The following is a 14,112-nucleotide window of genomic DNA, read 5'->3' on the forward strand; positions in this document are numbered from 1 at the left end:
TTCTCTGCTGCCCTCGCCAAGGAGCCCACCAGCTCCCTGCAGCCTGCCTCTCCCGGCAGCTCCAAGGAAGCGGTGGGAAGCCCTCTCCCTGAGCCTAACCAGAGCCCTCCCTGTCAAGCGCCTTCCGCTGCAGACTGAGAAGTCGCAGATCTTCCGCCCGACGCCTCCCTCGCCAGTGCCTTGTACTGAGCATGGGAGGCATTTTCTGTGAGTGTGGGGTCAGAGCAGCGGCCCTGGCCGGGTGCATGGCCTGCCTCTGCCACTGGGGCAGCCTCGTCCCCTCACCTGGCTGGGCCCACACGCACTGTCCTGGGGTGCGGGCTGTCCCTCTGTGCACCTCGCCACTGTGCCGTGCCGGAACCACTACAGCTGCCTGGCCTGGCCCTCACTCAGGGCCACACAGCACGGGTGCCCAGGCACCACCCGCCAACGTGCCACCCAAGGCACGAGGGTGTCCTCGTGGCATGGCACCAGGGCCGCCACACTGCCGGGGGCTCCCACACGGCCACAGCTGTCCCACAACCCGGAGCACGGTGTGGCCTTGGGGATGCCAGCACTGACACCCATGGCCCCGGCAGCAGGAGGGACATGGAATTTGCAGCAAGCTGCCAGAGGAGAGGGAAGGCAGGCCATGGCCATGGCTGGCTCACCCGGGGCGGGGGCGGCTGAGGGCGCTGGGCCCCCCGCAGCGCGCTAGGTCATGGCTGCGGCTCCGCACCAGCCGCATGCTCTCCCCGGGTTGTGCAAATCAGGAGCCCCCCAGCTCCAATTGGAGCACCCCGTGGGGGGGAAGGGGCAGAGAAACAAAGTCATTTATATAATGTGTCTCCCTGCTGAGCCCCTAATGGCTGGCGCTTTTGTTCTGCAGTGGCTGCCTGTCTGTGATGGGCAGGAAGCCGCAGTCTCCCTTTGTTCCACGGCCTTATTCAGCAATTTAGATCCATCATAAAAATCAAATATGCATGTTGCAATCGCCTTGCGTACAACAGCTTCAATTTTCGCCTTCTTTAATTTGAACTCCATGGGAGAAGGAGGCAGAGCCAGGGAGCAAGGGGCAGCAGGAGATGCGCTTTGTGTTTTTGTTCAGCGGACTGTCAAAATAAGGAGTAATGAAAATACAGAATTTTTATCTTTTCCTTGTTACTTACAAAACTACATAGAAGTCTTTAATAAAGCTCCCTAGTAGAAGGATGGCCTGTTTGGGGAGCAGCCTGCATGTCCCCCATTCCGGGCACGATGAGCTCAGCGGGGCTGGCAGGCTGTGATTGTGGCTGGGGCTGGTGACAAAGCTGCCAGGATACACGTGTCCGAGTCATTGTGCCATGTCTCTCTGCTCTCAGGGACATTTTCCACAATAACAAGATATTCTTCCATTGCTGAAAGCAAACTTAGATCTTTTTAAAAAGTCGCCAGCACCTCCAAGCACTGCTTTGCTAGGTGCTGGTGATTTTGCTTCCACGGCACTGGCAGGGGTGGCTGTGTATCAAGGCGCTCGCCTGGCCCCATCCCAGAGGAGTGCGTACCCATGCTGGTGGCAGGCTCTGGCACAGGGCTGGGACTGACCTCCCCAGGGCCCAGCAGCGGCTGGAGAGGACAGGCTGCTTTGCCTGGACGCAGGCTGGAGGGAACCCCATTGCCACGGCTGACTGGGCATGATGACGTCTGGCAGTGTTGCAGTGCTGGAGTTGGCAATGGTGGCTCAGGGGGCTGGGAGGTGTGCACTGAGTGCATGACTGTGTGGGCTTGTACACGTGTGTGCCTGGCCAGGCCGGCAGCAGTTTGGTAGTGAATCCCTTCCCCCATGCTGAGAAAAGGCCCTTTTTTGCTGTGACAATTCAATATAATTGAAAGTTTGCTTAGGAAAGAGAGTCTTTTTAACTGAACATGCTCACAGCTGAATCGATATGAATTATACGGCACAGAAGATGCCTAGGGTATTAAAACATTAATTAAGTAACATCATGCTACCATCTAACCAACAGCACAATACCATTTATAGGTACCGCTATCTTTTCTCTGGGGCGCAGTGTGAAGTCTCTCTTCCATCACAGCAGAGGCCGCGGGAGAGCTGGAGCTCCGCCGGCAGCAGCTCCTCCACAGCTTGGGCTCCCTCGGGGGGGCTGCATCTGCCTGTGGCCAGCGGAGACGGGGGCACAGCCGGGTGCCCCCAGCCCAGGCTTTGCCTCTAGTTTCTGTGCTGTGCCCGCGCCCCACTGGTGGCAGGGGAGGGCGGTCTTGTCCCACCAGGGACCAAGCATGGATACAGCAGGGATGAGCCGCTGGGGCCAGTGCTGTGCAGCCTGGCAGGGAGCCACGTCCTCGGCCAGGGATGGTGGCAGCACCTCGGCACTGAGCTGCCCCGGGAGAGCCCGTGCAGCCGTCAGATTAGCTCACCGCATCAGCCTGGGGAAGTAATGCACCGATTCTGCAATATACCAAAATAGAAAGTCATTGGAGTGAAATCAGTGTCTTCACCACATCCCCTCTGGCAGAGCGTTAATTAAAATGACTCTCTAGTGCTTTAGATCATCAGGTGTACATTGTTAACGAGCTTGGAGGAGAGAATGGGCTCCACATTTGTAGTTTAAGTACTGATGGAGTTAACCCTTCACCACTGCTGGCACAGCCTGAGCCTGGTGGCAGTTTCTCAGAGCATCTGTCTGCATTAGACAAGCCAGCTTTCTTAGCAGACTTCACATGTCATTTAGCAAAGAGGTTAATGCAGGACCCTGCTCAGTTCGGCAGGGACCTGGCTGCAGAAGTGACATGGCCAGATCTGCTGCTCTTGGGAGAGACAGGGGGTGTCCATGCTGCTCGTGGGCTGCTGCGACAGTGAGGGCTGCAGGGCCAGTCCCTCTCTGTCCATCCGTGTCCTCCTCCCCCCCCATGCTCCTGTGATGCTCCGGGCTCCTGCAGCAAAGGCAGAAGGGCAGGCACTTCCTCATGGTCTCGCTGGGAGTTTGCAGGGTTTGAGGGTTTCTTTTGGTCTTGCTTGAGTCCCTGGGATCAGCCTCTTTGTGTCCAAGACACATCTACAAATGCAGCCCTTCTGTCACTTGGTGGCACTGAGCTTTGTCCTTGCTGCCTCACCTGGAGCCTGGGTCCATGGTCCCCGCCTGGGCCACTTCCCCAGCACAGCTGAGCCCTGTACAGATGGCAAAGTCCCCTCTTCTCCTCTGTGAACAACAGCAAACTGCAAGCTGTACTGGAAGGTGGAAGCATCCTCCAGACAGCAACTCTGCTCAAAACACATCTGCAATATTTTTGTCTTGAGCACACAAGTGATCATTGTTCTGCTTTTATTATTATTATTTTTCTTTGGGCCTGTTTTAGTGTACTAGAAAGAGCTAAGTCTCTTTCTTGTCTTTAAGGTGATGGCAGTGAAAGGTTATTAAAAAAAATCACTCCCAGTCTCCTCTTACCAGAATCACAGCATGGAAAAACCTTTTTATTTCTGTCAGAGGTTTGCACAATTTCAGCTGATGCACTACTCTAAACAGATAGGCACTCGCAGTGGTTTTTAGTTTGCGGCTTGTGCAGCTACTAGCCATTTACACCTTTCTGAGCATTAGAGAGATGCACTCTCAAGCATAGCTGTTTTTAACTGGAATTCAACCTAGGAATAAATAGCAATGTTACATAATAAACTTACAAAACTGCAGGTCTCTGTACAACACTGAAGTCATTAACGCGGTACAGTGCAAACACCAGTGGAAGGGTAGTGCTGGTGACCCCGTTCCTGCTGCAGTCCCATCTGTTTGTAGAAAATGCAGAATGGATTTTTTCCATTAGAAAACAACAGCAACAAAACAAAAACCCCACAACAAATCAGCCGGGAGGCCATCCAGATCCCCACCTCACAGCAGAGGGGAAATGCAATACCCAAGCCTGGGACAGGAGCAGGCAGCCCGGTGGCAGGGAGGAGCAGGCCCTGTGCCAGTGGCTTGGCTGCTGCCCGCAGGGATGGGAAACTGTGGCTGAGTCAGGGGGCTTGGCCTTCCCTCGGGCAGGGGGGAGAGGAGGAACCTCTGCACCTGAACACCCCCCTCTGCTCAGTGTCTGCTCTTTGAAGTTGTTGGTTTGCAGCCATATCACTGCTAAATGCCTGGGCTCAATGCTTTTGTACCTGGGCTGTGAGCCAGGCGATAAATCCCAATAAATTCAGCCTGGCTGTACCACACCAGACCTGCTCTTCCCAAAACATGCTTAGGTTTTGTTCAGAAGTTTGTTTTTTTTTTTTTTTTTTTTTTTTTTTTTTTTTTTTTAACAAATATGAAGCTAGCTAACAAATATGCACACTTCATAACTTGATTTGTGGAACAGATACGTAGCCTGCCAGACTGTGTCTCCTGAAGTACTGCAGCTCCATGTGCCAGAAACGTAGGCTATCCTCAAAGAGCCCTGCGCACTTACTAGTGGAAAACCCAGCCAAGCTCTTCTATAGACCTTCTGAATGGAAATTATTTGACAAGGAAAAATGTGCAAGCAACATTGAGCCATTACACAAAGCTACAAAAGCCCCAAAGGCTGCGCACTACACAGTCAGTATGATTTTGTTGCTGTTGATGGCTTTGGGGTGCTGAGCTGAAGGGCGCATTCGAGTGCACTTGCTCTTGCTCTCTCAGAGCCTGGAGGAGCGGCACCTCCTGCTCCCAGGGCTGTGTGCTTGGGCTAAGTCCTGGATGTCTTGGTTAGGTTAGACTGTACTGCTAGGAGTCATTGGGGGCTTGGCAATTTTGACCTGCTTTATTTCATAATTCATGTATTTTTGGTGCCTGAATCTCTATTTTTTTTTTTTTTTTCATTTTCTTTTTCATGAAGGCGCATCAGCAACCTTATTATTGAACTTAGTGGCTTGCAAGTCAATGTGCTGACCTCATTAATTAAAGAACACCCCCATGTCCTCACTAGCTGCAAGATTTCCTCCCTGCAACCTCCTTGCTCTGGCTGAGCTGCACTCTGCAGCTCCGGGCTCCCGCTCCCCCAGGCAGAGGAAGCCCCTTGCTGCGAAGGCAGCAGCAGACCATCCAAGGACACCCACACTAAACACACTTCTCATCCCACCTGTTTTTTTTTTTTTTTTTTTTTAATTATTTATTGCTGCAGTTATAAATTAGAGATGAACGGTAGCCCCTGAGGCTCTCTCTTGGATGTGGCCCTTATTAATGAATTTCAAACATTTTCTGCTGCAAGGGGCAAATTTTGGTAAAAGAAATGTGCTTTTAACAGTCGGCAGTTTCAAAAGTGTTTGTCCCTGCTCAAGCTCTGCTCTGGAGATAGAGGTACCACAAGCAAAGGTAGGAGCAGTGAATCAGCTACTCACCTTTCTTACCTTCGTCTCCTTTTGGTTTAATCGGTAGAAGAAGACAGATGGTGATTCTAGTTCACTTCTAGTCTACAGGTTTCAAGATGACCTCAACTCCTACGGGCATCATGCTTTCCCTTTAACCATTAATTACAGCAGTATGCCCAGAATTCTTACACATTTAGTAAAATTGAATGCACTTATAATGTCTTTTTCATACACAATGCATCCCAAAGCCATAATATGAATTGCACTATTTGGCTCATTACTTCCACGTTCGCATTAATTCACAGCATCAGCCCAAGCACTTCCACACTGGCGGGCCCTCGGACACCCAGGTGCTTCGGGGAGAAAGCGGATGCGCGTGTGCCTGTGCATGTACCGGCACAGCACGAGGGCTTGTGCACACGTACACGCGGCTCCGTGTGAGCACCCGCCTGTCGGCGTGGGTGCGCGGCCTCAGGTGGACGCACGAGTCCCGCCGTGCCGCGCGCCGCTCACCCACCCGACGCAGACCCTGCACCGCACAAGCGGGGACATTGGAGACGAGAGCTTTTGCTCATTTTTTTTTTTTTTTTTTAATGTATCACAATGAGCAGGAAACATACGTGATGAAATATTTCCAAAGGAGTATATTCAATTACCATCTACAGTCAACTCAACTATGACAACAAAGTCTTTTGTGACAAATCTTTTTAAAGTTTTGAAAGTTCCATGTGGTTTCTGTTTCTGTTAGTCTCCATGTATTTTGGTACAGTTCGAGATCAGCATTGTTACAGTAACAAAAAAAGCTAACAAGACTACATTATAGAAAAACACCAAGAACATCATTTTTGGTTTCACTTGCTCTATTTTTTGTACATTGCAAAGGCTGTTCATATCCCTCTTCACCTCATTTATGCTTTCTGTTCTACCCAAACTCGCCCCCCAGAAATAAAAACAAAAAAAATAGTCAAAGCTTTGTGATTCACAGTGGGCAGTATCTCAGCGCCAATAAACCAACCAACCAACCAACCAACCAGCCAACCAACCAACCAACCAACCAACCCAATTTCTGCTTCTATTTAAAAGTTTTTTTTTTTTTTTTTCTAAAGCAAAATATATTTCCACGAACACCGAGTGTGCTGGCCGTGCCGGTGCCTCCCTCGCCAGCTCCCGCCCCGCCTGCCCAGCGGGCGCGGGTGGCCCCAACACGCCTTACGCCTTACTTTATTCTCAGTTGTATGAAACTTTGGCCATCTTCACCACTTAAAAAAGCTTTTTATTAAAAATAAAACAGAAACCCGCTCAATGCTAAGTTTAAAATCTTTTCCTCATGCCCTGCTTGCCCCGCTCTGCCCGGCCCCTGGCCTTCCGACCTTAGCTGACAAGGGCAGATCTCAAAAAGGCTCCGCGGGGCCGCCCCTGCTCCCACCGTGGCTCTGCGGGCACGGGGCTGGGACGCGGGGTCCCATGGGGCCGCCAGGTGGGGGGCGTCCAGTCCCAGCCGTCGGCCTCGGGCAGCCGGGAACGGCGCATCCCGCGGCCATCCCACCCCATAGCGCGGGGACTGAGAGAGGAGGAGGCAACCTCGCACTGGAAGTCTCTAGAAACATTTACAAAAAATACAAGGAAATGAATTTATAAAACCTTTTAGTGGGTGGGAAGGAGGAGGGGGAAGAAGGAGAGGGAAATTGCACTATGACCAAGCAATATAATTAAAAAAACAAAAACAAAACAAAACCAACAAAACAAAAGGATTTCAAAGAGACCTCGCAGAATTTGACAGATAAAGCTAGTGTTAAATTGTTAACTTGTATCACATAATCAAAAAACAGAACAAACAGAAAAATTTCTATATGATACAGACAGAGTAACATACAACAGTTAAATGGCAAAAAATATATATATATATATATTTCATAGAATTACAAACAAGATAAAATAATGGAAAAACAAAACTGTACAACTTTAGAATTTAAAAAATGTTCATCTCAAACACGGGGAGAAATACAAGAACTTTTGTTAAAAGAAAACAGTTTGTTAAAACAGCAAACGCATTTTGTGTACTTGTTTTCATTTTTGACACCTTATGCTACAACTGGATACTGGTAGGAATATTAGATGGTACTCTCTTTAGTATCGTCTACTTAAAAAACAATTAAAAAAGGAATTTGCACTGTGCATTAGCCTAGTTAGAAATATGTACAACAGTTCAGGATCTAGTCTTTCATCAAACTAAAACCAAAAATCTGTAAAAATAAAAGAGTCCCGCTAAAAAATGAAACCCACGTTCGTCTCTCAGGATGCTCCAGTCTCTTGCAGAGTCGATGAGCGGCTTCAGCCCTGGGAGGAGAAGCCCGAAGGCGGCGGGAGGAACCTGCGTTCACAGTCTTCGAAGTTCCCTTTGAAGCAGGAGGAGGATGAGGATGACAGGGAGAAGGCTCTCACACTTTCGGGGAAGAGGAAACGGGGGGGAAAGGAGACCGTTTCTGTTGACATTTGGCTACGGAAGTGAAAGCAAGCATCTATTTGTCTCCAGAATCTACATTTTAGCAGCACAAAGTTTTCCTTTCAAAGTCCAGACCACAAAAGACGTGTGAGTGCGTGCGTGCGTGTGTGCGTGTATGTCGGCGTGTTTTCCACAAACAGGAGCACAGAGATCAACGTAAGCACAAACGCCTCACAGAGAGCCTCTTTCTGTGCATCGCTAGCTGCGTCTCTGGGCACTCACTGCTCAGGCTGCCTAGCACAGGGACACAACTTCAGAACTGAAACCTGCCTTTTGGTATGCTGGATTTTCATTAAGAGTTGTCTCTCTGCTTGCAGAAGAAGCACAGATAACAACCTGGGTACTTTTTTTATTCTTTATTTAAACTTAGACTTGTTTGTTTAAATCAGAAACAAATTCTCAAGTAAAAAGAATCCTTTTTGCTCATTCTGCACCAGTGGTGAAAGGGTATGTCTTTGGATTTTATTTAAAGCATGAATTTTCTTTAGAGAAAAAAAATGTAACAAAAACTTTTTTTTTTTCTTTTTTTCAAAAGAAGGAACAGAGTGCAGCCTAATTACACAAACAGAAACAAATGCTTATAGTTAGGAACAGAGTCTTTGAAGCATTTACAAAATGAGGAAAAGAAGAGGAAAAAAAAAAAAAAAACAGGAAAAATGGAAAATAAGAAAGAGATAAGTGCACAAGGGTAACAGACATAGGTAAATTGTATGTATACGCCTTAAAAAGTTTCAAACCCCCAACAAAAAATATTCTGCAAGGGATCCTACTGACCCCCCAAAACCCTTTGAACTTCTTTCTTTAGTTTTTATAAAATAATTATGCAACCACCCTCTAAGAAATGAAGGTAGCAACCATAAGTGGAAGATTACAGGATGGGGAAAACGGGGAGTAAAGGTACAAAGGGGAGAAAAGCTTAGGCGAGTCAATGGATTGCAATCTATCTGGCTAGGAATGAACAAGACAACATCAAATGAGAAGCCGTCAGCTGGACCATACAAAAGCTAAATGTACACAAAAGGGTTTTTTCTTTTAAATCTACCATACTGCTTCAGTTCATTTCCAATGCAACAATCTACTCAACACCAAAAATGGTCATATCTATCATAAATACAGAAAGTCAGTTGTTTTAAAACTTATTTTTTTAAGCTCCGAGTCCTCAACACTCTTTGTGGTTTATTTTTTTCTGAAAAGTGGGAGTGCTTAACTTTTCCCCTTGAAATTGGCTTCAGCAGAAAAGCTACCCTTAGAATCCCCGAAAAGCTAAAGCAGTTCACATTGATTTTCTCTTGAATACTTTCTGCCCATTTTAAATTAACAAAAAAACAAACAAACGAACAAAAAAAAAAAAGAAAACAAAAACAAAAAACCCAACCTTTTCTGGAACGAAAACGAAACAAAACAAAAAACCCAAAAACAAACAAAAGAAATTATATATATATATATAAAACAATGATTCTGAAAACAGAACAAAGTGTGAGCGATTGACCTGAGAATAAAAAGACATTACATTTCTTTTTTCTTTTAGCAAGCCATTGGTATCTGAATGCTAAGATAGCAAGAAATTTAAAACTGTAACAAGGTGGGCTGCTTTCCCATACAGTGCATGCCGGCCTCTGCTGTGCTATCGACGTGGGGCGTTATTGAAAAGGGGCAATATACAAGGGGCTTAAGCTCCGAAGACAGTAAGGAGGCAGCACGGGCTTTCGTCTCCCAGACCAACAGTACCTTCGAAAGGACAAATGTAACAGATTTTTTTTTTTTTTAAGTTTTATTTTATTAAAAGGAAAGGAAAAAAGAAATGTAAAACCCACCGGCATCGTTATATGGGAAAACAACCCACGCTTTTTCTTTTTTCTTTTTTCTTTTTTTGGTTAGAAGCTTTGGAATTGCAGTTAGTCTATTTTTGAAATTGGTTTGTTATTAACTTTTTTATTTAAATTTTCATTGTTCATCTTCAAAGCTTACAATCTGAAGGTGTCCATTCCTACGCTAGCTAGACCACTGTCCTTAGGGCAGCCGGGGTCCCGGGGCCCCTCCGCCGGGCTCGCCGGTCCATCTGACTTTTGGCTAAGATCCGTGTCAGACTCCTCCGAATAGTCGTCTGTTGGCATCGAGGGCTGAACCCCTGAGGTGCTGCATGAACTTGAGGTAACCGTTGAAGATGAGGAGAGAGGAGGGAAAGGCGGCGGCGGCGGCTTCCCCGGCGGGGCGCGGGGGGCTGCCGGGGGCCAGGGCTTTCTGGAGGCGTGGGGGGAAGCCGGGGGAGGCCGGGGGGGCGGGGGGCTGTCGTTTGAGTGAGCGGCCGACTGCGAGGTAGATGCGGTGCTGGGGTCGGGGGGGCAGGCAGAGTGAGGTAATAGACTGGGGTGCTCTTTGGCGTTTCTTGCTGCTCTTGTGATTGTTCGGTGTTTGTGCGGGGCTGACTCGAGATGCTGACTGAGGGCTTCGTCCCCACACACCGTGCTCTCGCACGCCACGCACTGGTACGAGCCGCTGCCCTGGCCGCTGCCGGTGGGCACGTGAAGCACCATCTCTTGCAGGTTCGCCATGGACTGGCCGAAGAAGCAGAGGGACTTCAGGTGGTCGCTGGCCGCCTCCTGGTCGCCGAAGCCCGCCTGGCACTTGCGGCAGACCAGCTTGTACTGCACCTTCGGGACGATGAAGGGGTCGCAGAGGGAGTCCGCGCCCTTGCCTTCCGCTTCGGGCTCTTCTGGGGGTTTGGGCAGGAGGGGGGACACCTCGCGGGGTGCATTCTTCTGCTCTTCTTGCTTGGGGGGTTCTTTGGCAGGGTCTTTGTCCGGGGTGGCAGCCCCCGTGGGGACGGGGGTTTGGCTTCCTTTGGGCTGCTGCGCTTTCTGCTGCTGCTGCTGCTGCTGCTGCTGCTGCTGCTGCTGCTGCTGCGCTTGCCGCTGCTGCTGCTGCAATGCCTCCTGCAGACTCTGCTGGTATTGCTGGTACTGCTGCAGCAGGGAGCCGGGGGACAGCCCCAGCAGCGCCTGCGACAGTGCAGGGCTGTAGGGGAAGAGCCCCTCCATCCCGTACATGGGCTGCAGGTACCCGCTCTGCAGGGCGCCAGGGATCTGCGGGGCGTAGTAGGGGGAAAACCCGGGGACGAAGTAGGGCAGGAACTGGCTCGTCAGCAAGGTGGTGGGGTCCGAATTCAGGGCGGCCTGCAGTGCCTGCAGCTGGGCAGGCTCCACCGCATACTCCATGGCAGGCAGCGGGGCCGAGAGGGCACCTGCCGGCGCCTCCCCCTTCTCCTTCTTGGGCCCCGGCAGGGGGTCCCCCTTCCCCTTGGGTGCCTTTTCCTTCTCTTTTGCCTTCTCGCTCTCCTTCTCCTTGCGCTGCGGCGGGGGCGGCTGCTGCTGCTGCGGCTGTGGGGTTGTTGCCGGCGGCTGCTGCGGGGCCACGGCCGCCGTGGCTTGTGCCGGAGTGGGCGAGCTCAGAGCGGCCGGGGGCTGCTTATTTGGTAATCCAGAGGTGGGGAGTCCGGGCGAAGGGACGCTTGTGCTGGGTAGGCCCATCAGGTTGGGTTTGGGAGAAGTTAAAGCTGCAAGAGGGAGGAGAGAGAGGTGAGGAGTCAGTGCAGGGCAGGTGGCAAGCACGAAGCAGGGTGACCCCAGGACACCCCACGAGTGCCCCTGCACGCCCTTCTCCAGTGACTGTGGCAGGGACAGTGACACCAGCCCCATGCTGCGTGGCTCATGTTGGGGCACCTGGGCACCAGCCCTGCTTCCCCTGGGCATGGGGATGCCCGCACCCCCCGGTGCCCATCAGCCCTGTCACCCACGGCCATGCAGTGCCGGCTGCCCGTGCTGCTTCGGGTGAGGTGGTGTTACCATCTGCCACTTCACATAACCTAGTTAGTGCTGGATTATGAAAATACTTAACATGTATGCGAAGGAGTGGGGCAGGGAAAATGGAAAGGAGGAAGGTGGGGAATGCCAGAGGGGTGCAGAAAAGGGATGTGTTCCTCATCCTGTTCTCTCCTAGTTTATCAGCTTGCTCTTCCCCAGGGAAGAGCCACAGCTGCCAACTTCTGTGTGCTCCTAATGCTTGGCAAAATCAACTGCTCTCTAGTTGGAAAACACTGGCTAAGGAGATGTCCTACAAAGAGCCACCATGGATAAAGCCTGATGTGCCCCTCGGTACTCCAGATCCTTGCACTGCCCCGTATCGGGTGAGGACAGACGGACAGACATCTGCCATGACCCACCAGTGGCGAGCTGCTGAGGAGCTCCCGCAGCTCAGGGCGAGAGCAGCCGGCAGCCACGGGGCTGTTTTCCCCCTGCAGATGGCAGAGGGACACCCGAGTGACCTCAGGGCTGGGGCAGCTGAGGGCATTTGGTGAGGGAACAAAGCAGATGTGCGGGAAGGCTGATGAGGAGCCTGAGGTGGCTCAAGGGTAGAAGGAGCTTTGGAGAAGGGCAGCTGGGTGAGAGCTGGTGCTGAGAGCGGAGGCACCCGGGGCAGGGGGCTGGCGTGTGGGAACCCAGGTGGCTCCTGGAGAAGCAGCTGGGCTTCCCTGGCAAGCTGCCGCTCTGGGTGCCCACTTTCCCTTCCTGTGGCTGGAAGCAAGGCAGCCCAAACACGTCTCTCTTGTGATGCACAGATGCAGGGTGACAGCAAACCAGAAAATACTCCCTTTTCGAAAATGGGTCAGTTATTCACAACCTGCTCTAGGTGGCCCTGCCTGAGCAGGGTGTTTGGACCAGGTGACCTCCAGAGGTTCTTTTCAACCTAATTTATTCTGTGATTCTGTAACCCAAAGAGAGAAAACCTCCACGTATCACAGACAGCTGAACAGATGCAAATGTCCCAAAGAAACTTACTCAACACAAACAATGCACCTGGCTTTCTTGTGTAAGTTCAGCCAGACTTTCTAGCTGTTGTCCCCAGTACAGTGGAGTTATCCCAGTCCCCTGGGCTCCTTCTCTTTAGATCAAACTTCATTCCTTTCCTGGAATATAGCTCATTCAGTAACCATGGGTGTCACTGAATTTGTACTGCTCAGAATACAGCAAAGGAACGACCTTCTTGCAGCATTATATTTTGAGTAGCAGTTGGCAGCAAAGTGGGGCACAGCAGTCTCCAAATCCTGGCTGCACTACACCCTAGTATAAACAGTTCATTTGGCTATGGTGTTGCATTCACCCCCTGGCTTTGGAGACGTGCATGCAGAGCTGGACAAAACTGATGTGGCTCTGCAGAGGACAGCCTGGTAAAGGAAGCGAGCAGCAGGGCTTGAGGAAGAGGCAGGATAAGAGCCCTGGAGAATTCAGTGATGACTGAAGCAAAGCCCTTCTGAGACCTGCAACTGCTCTTGATGCTGTATTGAGACAATAGTGATTTGTAAAGGTATGAAGTGAGCCTCGACGCAGCAGCCTTATAGATTTCAGATAAGGGGATATTATGGATAGATGCCATTGAAACTGATGTTCCCTAGTTGAACAGTCCCTGAGAGGTTCAAGCACAGGAGCAGCAGCTAATTCATAACATTCCTGGATGCACAGCCTTATCTGTTTCGACAGGCTTTGAGCTGAGATGGCCTGACCTTTGGAGCTTTATCTAAAGGCCACAAATAGTCTGTTTGACTTTCTAAATAGCTTAGTCCTGCCTAGGCAGTCACTGATTACTCTTAACATTCATAGTATGTAGCCCCATCTCCCCAAGACACATACTGATCTCTGGAGAAAAATAAAGGCAACATATATATTGAAGCACAAAAAAGTAATTTTAGATCTTGTTATAAACTTGGGGTACTAAGTAAAGAGCATAGAGCTGATCTGTGATAGGCTGACAATGTAATTTGCCAAAGAAATCATTTTGGCTTACTTCTGGCCACTGAACCAAGATCTGTTGGAAAGAAATAGCATGAAAATGTCCTGGCACAAAGATCCCCATCAGGCACATGCCTAAGACTACACTCAGGGAGCAGGAATGGGCAGCAGCCCCAGACAGAAGAGTATCTCACAGCAACTGTTTTTAAAGATGGCTTAATTACAATGGACTATCCTACACTCATTGTCAGGAACTATTTTATCTACTTGGGGTGGGGTGGGGGTGGAAAGAATTCTGTAACTATGCAAAAAAGCCTTGCAGAGGCCCTAACTCCTAGTAGAAAACTTTTCTAGATAAACTTACTCTGATCTCTTCTGCTTCTGACATGAACACCAGCAACCACACTACAATGTAATCCCCATGCTGCTCCAGGGGAGGGAAGGATCTTGACTCCAAGAGTATGGATCATATTTGGAAAGACCAGAACCCAACTCTTGTCCATTTGCCAGCGGAAGATACTTCAGAGATGAAT

General features: G+C 50.0%; 1 protein-coding gene across 7 annotated transcripts in view; it reads right to left on the reverse strand.

The window, feature by feature from the left end:
• Nucleotides 1-5,917: 5,917 nt before the first annotated feature.
• ZFHX3 (zinc finger homeobox 3) overlaps nucleotides 5,918-14,112 on the reverse strand; it is a 166,046-nt gene continuing 157,851 nt past the window's right edge. For all 7 annotated transcript variants that reach the window (XM_068693663.1, XM_068693664.1, XM_068693666.1 and 4 more), the window contains one exon: nucleotides 5,918-11,349. In XM_068693663.1, coding sequence (XP_068549764.1) covers nucleotides 9,761-11,349 — 1,589 coding nt within the window. In that variant the 3' untranslated portion in view covers nucleotides 5,918-9,760. The remainder of the gene's footprint in view (nucleotides 11,350-14,112) is intronic.

This window comes from Anas acuta, chromosome 10 (genome assembly GCF_963932015.1).
Source record: "Anas acuta chromosome 10, bAnaAcu1.1, whole genome shotgun sequence".
Taxonomy (NCBI): Eukaryota; Metazoa; Chordata; class Aves; order Anseriformes; family Anatidae; genus Anas; species Anas acuta.